This window comes from Borostomias antarcticus (genome assembly GCF_949987555.1).
Source record: "Borostomias antarcticus genome assembly, chromosome: 23".
Classification (NCBI taxonomy): Eukaryota; Metazoa; Chordata; class Actinopteri; order Stomiiformes; family Stomiidae; genus Borostomias; species Borostomias antarcticus.
The window spans coordinates 538,635-551,945 of record NC_140256.1 but is presented as its reverse complement, the minus strand read 5'-3'; the positions used below and the strand labels follow the sequence as shown (position 1 = coordinate 551,945).

Genomic DNA, 13,311 nt, shown 5'->3' with positions numbered 1-13,311 from the left:
ATGTGGGGTTTTGAAGACTCATAGACTCTCCACTCTAGAATGTGTAATATCTATATTCTCCCTATGTAGGTATTATGATGCTATTTAATGAGTTGAAACAGACGTTAAGTAAACAGTGCAATTCCCTAAATCACAGAACCCACAAAAACTTCATATTAAGTTCGGCTAAAACTGGGTTCAAAAGCTGAACCCGTGTGTTATAAATGTTTTATTACACAGTAGTACAGTCATTACTGCTCCATATTACAAAACCATTCCTGATGCAGTACGATAAAATCATAATATCAACCTTTTATCATAATATCAACCTTTTATCATAATATCATAATCATATAGTTATTGGTATTATCACTCTGTTGAGCCACAGACCACCACTATAACCATAATCCCTACATTAAATAACCAGAGCATAGAATCAAATAGAAAGCCACTGAACCCAGTTCATTCTTTACAAAGTTTATTGAAACATGAGAGAGAACATTTTAAGTGATACATTTTAAATACTCTACATGATCAGCTATTTACAACATGCTCAGTATATCCCTGTATATATTTACATCATTGACTGAGAGGTTTATGAGTGCTACAAGCACAATGGTTTTCAGATCTACTTCAGAGCTGGAACATATTTGAGACATAGCCAGGGGGGAATTGTCTGCCTGAGCACCTCCACGGCGTCTGGAGCACCGGGGTACTGGAGCGCTGGGTGTCTGGAGGAGCGCTGGGGTACTGGAGGAGCGCCGGGCTATGGAGCGCTGGGTGTCTGGAGCGCTGGGTGTCTGGAGCGCTGGGTGTCTGGAGCGCTGGGTGTCTGGAGGAGCGCTGGGTGTCTGGAGGAGCGCTGGGTGTCTGGAGGAGCGCTGGGTGTCTGGAGGAGCGCTGGGTGTCTGGAGGAGCGCTGGGTGTCTGGAGGAGCGCTGGGTGTCTGGAGCGCTGGGTGTCTGGAGCGCTGGGGTACTGGAGCGCTGGGGTACTGGAGGAGCGCTGGGTTACTGGAGCGCTGGGTGTCTGGAGGAGCGCTGGGTGTCTGGAGCGCTGGGGTACTGGAGCGCTGGGGTACTGGAGGAGCGCTGGGTTACTGGAGCGCTGGGTGTCTGGAGGAGCGCTGGGTGTCTGGAGCGCTGGGGTACTGGAGCGCTGGGTGTCTGGAGCGCTGGGGTACTGGAGCGCTGGGTGTCTGGAGTGCTGGGGTACTGGAGGAGCGCTGGGTTACTGGAGCGCTGGGTGTCTGGAGCGCTGGGTTACTGGAAGGCCCGGTTCACAGCGGGCGAGGGCCTCTTCAGGATGGCCTCCACGGAGAAAGACAAGGACTCACCAGACACCACTTTGGTCCCCAGCGGTTTGGACAGAAGGTCTCTGGTGAGCCTGTCTGAGCTGGTGAAGGCGTGGCTGTCTCTGGCGGGGCCCTCCCTGTACTTGCGCACGGCCTCCTCCAGGAAGTCTTTGCAGTAGGGGGGGCCCCTGAGCTCGGCCCCGGGCCCCGCTCCTACCCCGGCCTTCTCGCTGAGCGTCTGCTGGATCAGAGAGTGGAAGGAGTTGAGCTTCATGGAGAGCGTGTGCTTGGCGCTGTCCTTGCTCAGCTTGTTGAGGACGTGTTGGTGGGGGTGGGCGTGGGGGTGGGGGTGGGCGTGGGGGTGGGGGTGAGGGAGACCCGCGCCCCTCCTGGGGGGAGAGAAGGCTGAGCGCTCCCTGTGGGCCCCCTCTGCGCCCGCGGCCTGGACGTCCCCTCGGAGCTCCGGCGCCCCCAGCAGGCCGTGATGTCGCGACCCCTCCAGTTTGGCGTCCTGCTCGGACGGGAGGCTCTCGGAGGCGGCGGCGGCCATCTTGGGCTCCCACGTGGCGCCCGGCTTCATGTTGTGCACGGCGGTGGCGTTGAGCAGGCACTGCTGGTACAGGAGCGCGTCGCGCGGCCACACCATGAACCCGGCGCCGCGCGAGGAGGAGGAGGGGGAGGAGGCGGCGGGCGCCAGCGGGTACTGGCGGAAGGTGGTGGCCACGCTCACGTTGGAGGAGATCAGCTCCACGTTTGCGGCGCCGGCGGCGGCGTACTGCAGGGACAGGTCCAGGCAGCTCGGCCCCAGGAAGCCACACAGGTCCTTGGGCTGCGGGTCGGCCGGCGCCCCCGACGAGTAGGCCGTCTTGTAGGAGTTGTACTCGGCGGCGTGGTGGACCAGGCCCCCGGGGACCAGCAGGGAGGACGCCTGCCCGCTCTCCAGCAGCTCACGCTCCTTGTACTCCCGCTCCAGCATGATGCTCTCCAGCTCCTTGTCGGCGAACGCGCGCCTCTTCCTCATGCGGTCGCTGAGCGGCGGCGGCAGGGAGGCTCCGCCCATGTACGAGTCGCTGGAGACCGGCCGGTATCCTGCATCGACACAGAGAGACGTCAGGCTTCAGGCTCGGCTTTTAGAGAGACCACATGTCTAATATACGAACAGCACATGGAGAGACGCTTGTGTTGTTTTAAAAGGGCCGTGCAATTATAATAATGTCTATTTTGACAGGCATGCATGAAACCAAATTCCATGGTTATATTAGTCACTTAAACATGCTTGCTTTTACAGTGAACTCCGTTCAAGTGCTCTTTATTTTTTTCATATATATATATATATATATATATATATATATATATATCATATTCAACCTCAAAAAACACATATTAACAAGACATGGCTTACAAAAGTTAGAATGTCCGTATCAACCAGACTTGTTATTGAAATAGAAACGGACAGATATCCAAGACAAGCTACAAGTAAAAGAGAGAGAGTATTAGATTCGACGAGAGAGTACAGAAAGATGAAGGATCATTAAGAAATAATTTGAGATATATAATAAATATAGCTATATAATAACAGACTGTATGCTTTGTCGCCTTACCCTCCAGAATGCTTTTGGCCAGCATAGTCGATGGTCGAATGTGTCTCTGATAGACTGTCCTCCTGTCCGATGGAATCTGCTTCCCCGAAATCCCTTTCTTATCCTGATGAATTCACATAACAGAGAAATCCCTTTCTTATCCTGATGAATTCACATAACAGAGAAATCCCTTTCTTATCCTGATGAATTCACATAACAGAGAAATCACTTTCTTATCCTGATGAATTCACATAACAGAGAAATCCCTTTCTTATGCTGATGAATTCACATAACAGAGAAATCCCTTTCTTATGCTGATAAATTCAAATAATGGAGAAATCCCTTTCTGATAAATTCAATTAACAGAGAAATCCCTTTCTTATCCTGGTATATTCACATAACAGAGAAATGTAGGCTATCTTGATTCATGACTGTTGGCATTGGTTTGTGCGCGACATGCATTTTGTGAGTAGTAGGCCGGCGAGGTTTTTAAAGTTTGTAAAGTGTCATTTGAAAATGTGCATTCTTTTTCTGACATCACGTTTAGATATTAGGCTACATGTGTAATAAACACCGTCATTTATGAAGATTCCCAGACTAAAGACTAGGCGCTTTGGGAAGATGAACTCAGAACGTGTATGGGATCTATCGATTTATAATGATCCCTTGAAATACAAAACATCACGGCGACATTGTTCCAGAATCTCACAGGGATGGAAAATAGTGTCACTAGTGGGCCTCCATAGCTGGGAGTTCTAGTAGAACGTTGGCTACTTTCATGAACCTTCTGCATAGTTACTCCGGTATGGGAGATAGTTACACACCTCTTTATATAGGCTACTAGTATATCATCCGGTATGGGAGATAGTTACACACCTCTGTAAATAGTATTAGTAGTATATCCGGTATGGAGATACACGCATCTGTATATTAGTAGGCTAGTATATTGTATAAAAGTATTATGTATAAAATATTTGTAGCATATTATCCGGTATGGGACATCTATACACACCTCTGTATAGGCTATAGTAGTATATTATCTGGTATGGGACATCTATACACTAGGCCTAGTAGCATATTATCCAGTAGGCTATATTATATAGTGCATAGAAGTGCTTTATCCCGTATGGAACATAGGTAGCCTACACGCCTCTGTATATGATATTTGTAGTAGGCTATATTATCCGGTATGGGAGATAGATACACACCTCTGTATAGTATTAGTAGTATATTATCTCTGTATATTGTATTAGTAGTATATTATCTCTGTATATTGTATTAGTAGTATATTATCCGGTATTATGGGAGATAGGTACACACCTCTGTAGGCTATATAGTACTTGTAGTATATATTATCCGGTATTATGGGAGAGTACACACCTCTGTAGCCTGCTGTCTTCGCAGGGCGACCTGCGCGGCCATGACTCGCTGTCTCTCCACCACCAGCAGGCAGTTGGCGCACTGGCAGTCCCTCCAGCGGCAGAAGCGCTTGTGTCCCTTCAGGCACGACACCACCCCGTGGTTCCGGCAACGCGCGCACTTCGGCGTCCGGCTCAGTTTCCTCTGTTCGCCCGAACCGGGACCGGTGCACGACTTGTCGGTCTTCGCTCCAGCTTCTTCCTCCCCGGCGCCGGATAGAGTCGAGCCGCTGTACTCTGCCTGGTCGTCGCTCTCCGTCTCCAAGCTCTCCACGTCGATTTCCAGCTCGGGACCCGGGATCTCCGTCATGTTTGTCGCCGTGCCCGACGTCTCTAGGTCCCACGACGGTGTCCACACAGTCCTTGAACTGCAATGAGAGAGAACAATTATATTATTTTTAAACCTTGATTTAGGCCTCAGTTATTAAGCCTGTTATTGATTACTGTGCAGCTGTTCTCGTCTGTGCTCCCATGGTCTGTCTGGTTCATGAACAATGTAATAGGCTATAGAATAACATTATAGGGTTCGTGCACATTATAGGCTAGGCAGACTTAGGCTAGGCCTATAGCATATCTAGTCTTCGGTTAGTTCTGAATTGCAGTAAATTGCATCAAAATAAATGTTTAAATAGCATATGTCTTACCCGTGCGCAGTCTCTGGAGATGGTTCAAAGTATTACAATCCTGATATTTCAATACTTTTCACAGCTGTGTATTTTCAGTAGAACCCTCGAAGTGGCAGCAGGGTCAGAGTTGTTCAGAATAAGGTGTTCAGACGCGCATTTCCCGCAGGTGAAGCAGGACTGGTGAGGGATGCTGTGCGTCCCCGCTGTGCGCTCCGAGCTGATCTCCAGAGCCGGACTCATAAGCCACCCCTATGAGGAATTTGGGAGTGCGCTTTGATTGGCTTGTTTTCAACCCCACGACCTTATTGGCTGCAGCCCACGTTGTACCACCGGTCTGAAAGGCTCTAAGAGAGTGAGGTTACAAGTTAAACAAAACCGGGAAACGATTCATCAGCATTTGTGAGGGACTGCGATATCACACGGCTCGGGCCAGTAGGGTTAGCTTAGCTTCCACTGGTCTGAGAACATAGACCGACCTGCTACCTGCATTTCTAATTAGTTATCTAGGTATGCTAAGATTCAGTGGGCCATAATATGTTAACGTATACTGACGCGAGAGTGGTTGAATATGCCTGAGTCTGTCTGCACGTTTGTTATTATTGGACCTTTAGGCCCATTGGATCCTAGGTAGGACCGGCCTATATAACCTTATATTGTTATTGACTGCATGCACTTACAGTAGGTCTTTTGCTTTCTATAATGTAGGCTAGATTATGTGTAGCTCTGTTGTTTGTTTAACAGCCTATTCTGTGTAATAGAAACACTTTTTGTTAAAATTTAAATTTCACTATAACCAGAAAGACAGTTTTCTAATAAGTTAGTTTAATGCCAGTAGATCAGGTGCCTTTCCACTGCGCCAGATAAAACTGCCCCTTCCTAAGGGGCCCTATACATTTCGCTAGATTAGGGTAGACTTGATCATTTATTTTTCCAAGTAATTTTATCATGAGGTAATTTTTTAATCTGCTGTCTAATCTTCGCAGATGGATTCATAAAAAGTGACAAGAGTAGGCCGATTGGACGCGATTAGACTGTTTTCAAAACAAACTTGCCTGTGAAAACACCTTGTCAGCATGCGGGACCCAAAACACACCAAAACAGCTCCCACTGTCCGTCCGGCCTGGTCTCACTTGTAACAGACAAGTAGCCTCGTCTGGCTTGGTCTGAAACTTGAAACAGAGAGAAAGTAGCCTCGTCTGGCTTGGTCTGAAACTTGAAACAGAGAGAAAGTAGCCTCGCCTCAAAGTTGACAGAATGTCATCACTTCAGCCGCCTTGCTTGGTTTGAATAGAAAGTGCGATGGTGGCTACATGTGACCTTCCGGAATTTAGGCTTGATCCCCTGGGAACGTCACGGCCCCTGGACAGTAAGGAGTTCATCTCAGAGGTAAATTGACATTTCAGTTTCCCATAACTAGCCTATAGGTATGGTCGAACTTGCTGATAGATTTCAAGCGAGTCCTCCTGATAGGTAAGTCTAGATCAGAATAGTGTTCTTGGATATGATCCTTCTGTGTGAATGATGGGCCCGACTGGCCCACTGTAATTATGAACTGAATAACGTCTCTCTTTAGATGAACTTGAGTTTCTGTCATCACAACTCTTTTATAAAGTCACAAATTGAGTGCAGCTTCATTGTTGTTTTTTGGGAGGGGTTGTTTTTTTTTTTTTAGCAGCCATGCATGTTTCTACTAATTCTATCTGCTAGTTCCACTCACCCAATAGTCTGGTCTGTGCAAGTTTTAATCAAATCGCATATAGTTAAAATACATTAGGCTAAAGTTAAAATACATTAGGCTATAGTTAAAATACATTAGGCTAGTTAAAGTACATTAGGCTATAATTAAATACATTAGGCTATAGATAAAATGCATGAGGCTATAGTTAAAGTAGCCTACATTAGGCTATATTTAAATAGGCTACATTAGTTAAATACATTAGGCTATAGCCTAGTTAAAATACATTAGGATATAGTTAAATACATTAGTTAAATACATTAGGCTATAGTTAAATACATACATAATTAGGCTATAGTTAAATACATACATAATTAGGCTATAGTTGTTATTGTTCTCTGTAAAGCGCATTGTGTTGCCTCTGGGTATGAAATGCGCTATACAAATAAAGCTTTGATTGATTGATTGATTGATAGTTAAATAAATTAGGCTACAGTTAAATACATTCGGCTATAGTTAAGTACATTAGGCTATAGTTAAATACATTAGGCTATAGTTAAATACATTAGGCTATAGTTAAATACATTAGGCTATAGTGGAATGATTAAGACTGCCCTCCTCTTTTGTGTGATTAATAATAATAAATAATAATGTACTCGCGAGTGAAAGTAGCCTATAGGCTGAAGCCCTCTGCGGGACATTTCCTAACAAAAACTGAGATTTATAAACGATCCGTTTTGTTGTTCAGAATGTAATTATGCAAATCACTTTTATGAGGTATTAGGCAAGTTAGGGGTATCATGGTCAGATTCTGGAATATAGGCCTACAAAGACGTTTAGGCTACAGGGAAAAAAGAAACGACTTCAACAGACAATTTAAATTATTTCTAAAATGTATAAGGTTGAATAGTTTTGTTTTGCTGTCGTCCCGCCGGGTCTGAGCCGGGCCCGGGCTGCAGGTCGGGTCCAGGAGACCTGCTGGAGCTTCTTCACATGTGGTGGAGACGTCAGCGGTACAGGTGCAGCTTTGCCACTCGCTCGTCTTCTTTTAATTTATTAGCGAGGTTACGACCAGCTCGGTCTTAAGAGCTACCCTGGGTGCAATTTCCATATAAAGAATGCTTTGATCTTGCCCGGTCACTCTCTTCTCAAAACAGATTAGATAACCCAATGAGGCCCAAGTGTCTTCTCCCAGTAGGCCGACGAGAGAGAGGTAAACTCCCGGTGTGGGGAGAGATTCACTTGAGGGTTTTCAGTGGGAAATGAAGCCTACTTTCATCCCTGTACCCCCTTTCCGAGTTTGGCCTGAGATGCGGACAGGCTGTTGGTAAGATATCATTCACCTTGGCCCAAAATTATTCCTTTTTACCATTTCCAAGAGACTCGTAGGTATATTCATTAAGCCCGTGTTCTATTAAATGAATGTAACTTTTCCGTAATGCGAGGATATGCATAGTTCGACCATAAACCAGTGGAAAATATTTATGTTAAACATGATCTGTTTTACTTCACTTTTAATTGAGCACGCAACCTTAGACTATTTAACAATAAGGATATTCACATGTGATATCATATATATATATATATATCATATGCCTGTTGAATTTCCCCCGTATGTCCTCATGGACAGTGTCCAGCCAGTGGTCAGCCTATTGAGAGCCAGTTGACCCGTGTGAGTGTTGGAAGTGTCCCGCTGCTGGTCCGTGGGAGCCGCGGTCACGTCGTTCCCCTCCGCGCAGTAAAGCGAAACTCGAGCTGCGTAGAGACAGAAGATCTGTGGGATCGCTGGTCCTGTTAGGTCCTCATCATCATCTTCATCATGTTAGGTCCTGTTATGTTAATTAGCTTCTGAAGAAGCCTGATGGATTGGCAACACGTGCACCGGGCTGAGCGCTTCAGCAGACGGATTTGTCTCCATTTGATGTTTGTTGACTTAGAGGAGCATATTTGCCCGTTACGCAAATCCATGGAATGATTATTGAGCATGAGAAAACAACAAAGCAACATTCAGAATGAGACAGATTAGGCATAACTGTCCATAGTGTTTATTCTGGAATAACTGGCAGCCTGTTGGCTACTATCACTATAGTTTATAATGCTTTAATAACAGGCCTATTAGCTACTATCACTATAGTTTATAATGCTTTAATAACAGGCCTATTAGCTACTATCACTATAGTTTATAATGCTTTAATAACAGGTCTATTAGCTATTATCACTATAGTTTATAATGCTTTGATAACAGGTCTATTAGCTACTATCACTATAGTTTATAATGCTTTAATAACAGGCCTATTAGCTACTATCACTATAGTTTATAATGCTTTAATAACAGGTCTATTAGCTACTATCACTATAGTTTATAATGCTTTAATAACAGGCATCTTACTGGGTATTATCTTTATCGTTTATAATGCTTTAATACAGGCAGCCTGTTGGCTATAATTATCATTTATAAAGCTTTAATCACATGAGGCCTATTGGGAACTATAATTATCATTTATAAAGCTTTAATCACATGAGGCCTATTGGGAACTATAATTATCATTTATAATGCTTTTCGTTTGCTTTGGGTATCTATCTTTATATTTTAGGTATAGCCTATATTTATAGTTAGCATATATAAATAGGCTATATTAGATCACATTTTCTATGTCATTGCTTCTTGATACTAGTAAATTAATATATATATAGCCTATATATATATATATAGATATATAGAGAGAGAATATATATATATATATGATTGATTTACCCATGCTATTTTTATTATTATTATTATTATTATTATTACTATTAGTACAATGATTATTATTGTTGTTATTATTATAATTGTTGTTGTTGTTATTATTCCTGTAGGCCTACCCATACCCCCTCTGCTTAGAATATTGAAATGAAATTCATCTCTTTGCTATCTGCCAGAAGTGATTAATACTGCAGGTGCGTCCATAGGCCTCTATGAATGAGGGTCACTGCTGTAATCTTATGAGGAAGTGATGTTTGTTTGTGTTGTTGTAATTTTATGTAACCAATAACCTTGTTGTTGTTTAGGTTCCTTGTTCGTTGTTGTGAATAAGGGGCCTTAAGTAAGGTTAGGTTGTGCATTTTTTGTAGGCCTATTCTATCATTTTATTTAATTTTGTTCTTCTACTTTATTTTTTATTTGTAATTCCATTTAATGTTTTCATGTAGACTCTTGTATATATTAGTATTTATTAATCATTTGCTCTGTCCACTTCATGCCAGGCATTTGTTTAATATTTTGTGTTGTTTTATATTTTGTGGTCTAAATAATGGAAGCCAAAACAAACCGTCCAGCTATGAGAGTAGGATTATCAGGGGTGTCCTTCCTCACTTGGCCGCTTGGGGGCAGGGTTGGGCCGGATAACACCTCCTGCTCCCCCGTCCTGACGACAACCCAGCCTCGGTGTTCTGTTGAGAAATTCCAAATCCACCCATCAGGAGTGGGCCTACCCTCCTCTCTGTGATTAAATACCCACCCATCAGGAGTGGGCCTACCTCCTCTCTCTGATTAAATACCCACCCATCAGGAGTGGGCCTACCTCCTCTCTCTGATTAAATACCCACCCAGCAGGAGTGGGTCTACCCTCCTCTCCCTGATTAAATACCCACCCAGCAGGAGTGGGCCTACCCTCCTCTCTCTGATTAAATATCCACCCAGCAGGAGTGGGCCTACCCTCCTCTCCCTGATTAAATACCCACCCAGCAGGAGTGGGCCTACCCTCCTCTCTGTGATTCCATATCCACCCATCAGGAGTGGGCCTACCCTCCTCTCTCTGATTAAATATCCACCCAGCAGGAGTGGGCCTACCCTCCTCTCCCTGATTAAATACCCACCCAGCAGGAGTGGGCCTACCCTCCTCTCTGTGATTCCATATCCACCCAGCAGGAGTGGGCCTACCCTCCTCTCTCTGATTCCATATCCACCCAGCAGGAGTGGGCCTACCCTCCTCTCCCTGATTAAATACCCACCCAGCAGGAGTGGGCCTACCCTCCTCTCTGTGATTCCATATCCACCCAGCAGGAGTGGGCCTACCCTCCTCTCTCTGATTAAATATCCACCCAGCAGGAGTGGGCCTACCCTCCTCTCCCTGATTAAATACCCACCCAGCAGGAGTGGGCCTACCCTCCTCTCTGTGATTCCATATCCACCCAGCAGGAGTGGGCCTACCCTCCTCTCTCTGATTCACACAGGGAATCCCCTTAAATACGCTCGTCCATGGCATTAATGTCTATAGAGCCTTACTGTGGATAATGATATTATTAGAACTAAGATTGACTTTAGCTACTCAAGACCAACGGCTTCATATAAAACCATGATCTAAAATGTGTGCTTTATTACTGTGTGTGTGAGTGTGTGTGTGCGTGTGTGTGTGTGTGTGTGTGTGTGTGTGTGTGTGTGCGTGTGTGTGTGTGTGTGTGTGTGTGTGTGAGTGTGTGTGTGTGAGTGTGTGTGTGTGTGTGTGTGTGAGTGTGTGTGTGTGTGTGTGAGTGTGTGTGTGTGTCACACGTTTCAATGCCCTATTCACAAAAAGTATGTAGCCATTCCTCAAGCACTTTGAACCATATCATGATATAACATGCAAGTCATAAGTCTTGAGAACCTATTAAGTAATTTCACAATCCTGGATAAGGCGCCAATCTACTACAAACTACAGCCTCTAGAAACTACAGCCTCTGTGTTCATGAGATTCCTGAGGCCCAGGGCCCAGCCTCTTCCTCACAGCCTCCAGCCTCATCAGGGGAGGCTGCAGCTCAGGAGGTCGAGCGGGTCGTCCAATGACCGTAGGGTCGGCAGTTCGATTCCCGGCAAGATCCAGGGTCCAATCCCTTGGGCAAGACACTGAACCCCAAATTGCTCCCGATGAGCAGGTTAGAACCTTGCATGACAGCTGCCTCCACTGATGTGTGAATGTGTGTGTGAATGGCTGAATGAGAGGCCATTGTAAAGCGCTTTGGATAATAGTGCTATATAAGTGCCGTCCATTTACCATCTATCACCAGCAAGACCCGTGTCCCCTGTGAATCCCCCAGCACACTAACTACATACACTGAACACACTCCATTTTGTATATTGTTTTATTTTTGCATTTGTATTCTGTACTGCTCTTCCGCTGTCCTGTCCTTCACTGCCCTGTCTCATCTCTGCACCCTGTCCAATGGTGTCTTCATGTTATGCACCACGACCCAAACAAATTCCTAGTATGTTGTAAAACTAGGCCTACATGATTCTGATTCTGATACAAACGCTATATTTTCCACTGTGGATGGAGCCACGGCGTGTCTGCCACTAGATGGCGCTGCTGGACAGATTTTGACACCTCTGACCGTCTGTGCTGATATGTGATGCAGGTTACTGATGGCGTCAAGAAAAGAGCCGTTTATTTGGTTTCAGATTCAGGATTCAGACCGTGCTGTGAGCGCGGCGTGTGTGTGTGTGTGTGTGTGTGTGTGTGTGTGTGTGTGTGTGTGTGTGTGAAGAAGACAGGCAGCGAGCCAGAGCCTTGCCAAGCATGACACGCACAGCACAACACCCCTGGAAATATTCAATAGTCAGCCTAATAAAACATTCGAACCAAAATGTCTCATTGTTAGATCAGTAAGTCCTACAATATCCTCCCTCTTAAGCACATATTGTATTTTAGATTGCTATTCTTGCACTTTGCCTTCAGCACTAGATTATGCTCTTAGTCACTTGTTTTAGAAAGAAGATGCACTTGTGAGTTCTGGCAAGTAGTAGTAGCCTAGCCTATACATTGGCATTTTCTACGTTAAATACAATTATTGTTAGTCGCTTTGGATAAAAGCGTCTGCTAAATGACTGTAATGTAAATGTAATGTAAATCATATTTCTAAGTCAAAGTCATATTTCTAAGTCAAAGTCAATTTGATTCATATAACACATGTACATACAAGCAAATGTAGCACACGGTGCTTTACAGAAAGGAAAGAAAATAAAAAGTCGAATCTATATCCCCATAGTAGAACCTTGACCAATGACGCGATTGACCAATAATGTCATTTGATATTCAAGTTGATCAGAAGCTTCCTATCGGCCCTCCAGTCTGAAGCCGCGCAGCTGAGGAGAATCAACCCTTCAGGAGAAAAAACGAGTGACAGTCGTTAGGCCAGTTTGCAATAGGCTATTTAAAAAGTTAGAATTTGGATTAAAATATAACATTTTAATTGAAAGCTAAATGAATTAGGCTAAACGCGTGATGCGGATGAGTTGTGTGCGTGTGTGTGTGTGTGTGTGTGTGTGTGTGTGTGTGTGTGTGTGTGTGTGTGTGTGTGTGTGTGTGTGTGTGTAGCCGAGTGATGAGCTGATTATATCAAACTCATTCTGTGATCAATATTAGCGATTACTTCTTACTTTTATTTGTATTTGCTCAAGAGGGACAATGTACATTCAGAAATGTACATAAAACATGTAAATGCACCCAATTCCAGCCAGAAGGCTGTTTTCCATTGCTAGTCCCTCTGCCAGATGGTGAAGGGCTGCGTGTCGTAATGGAGGAGGATTATGCTACAGTGCAGCACAATAAAGAATCACAGTCCAGAGTATATAATAAAATACAGTAGAACCACAATGTGATGTGTAAAAAAGGCATCATAAATAAGCTACATCACATCCATGTCCGTGTCCGTGCCACGCTGATCCCAGAGCACCAGCCTATTATCTGTCTCCCGGAGGCTCCGCCCCTCTGGTGATCTGAGT

The 13,311-nt window shown here is 44.7% G+C and overlaps 1 protein-coding gene across 1 annotated transcript; it reads right to left on the bottom strand.

Annotated features, from left to right (window-relative positions):
* Positions 1-1,241: 1,241 nt before the first annotated feature.
* On the bottom strand, positions 1,242-4,581 carry dmrt2a (doublesex and mab-3 related transcription factor 2a; the record flags this gene model as incomplete). The annotated part of the gene is made up of 3 exons (XM_084457692.1): positions 1,242-2,362; positions 2,875-2,977; positions 4,234-4,581. The coding sequence occupies 3 exons, from the start codon at positions 4,579-4,581 to the stop codon at positions 1,242-1,244; spliced, it is 1,572 nt and encodes a 523-aa protein (XP_084313818.1).
* Positions 4,582-13,311: the final 8,730 nt, after the last annotated feature.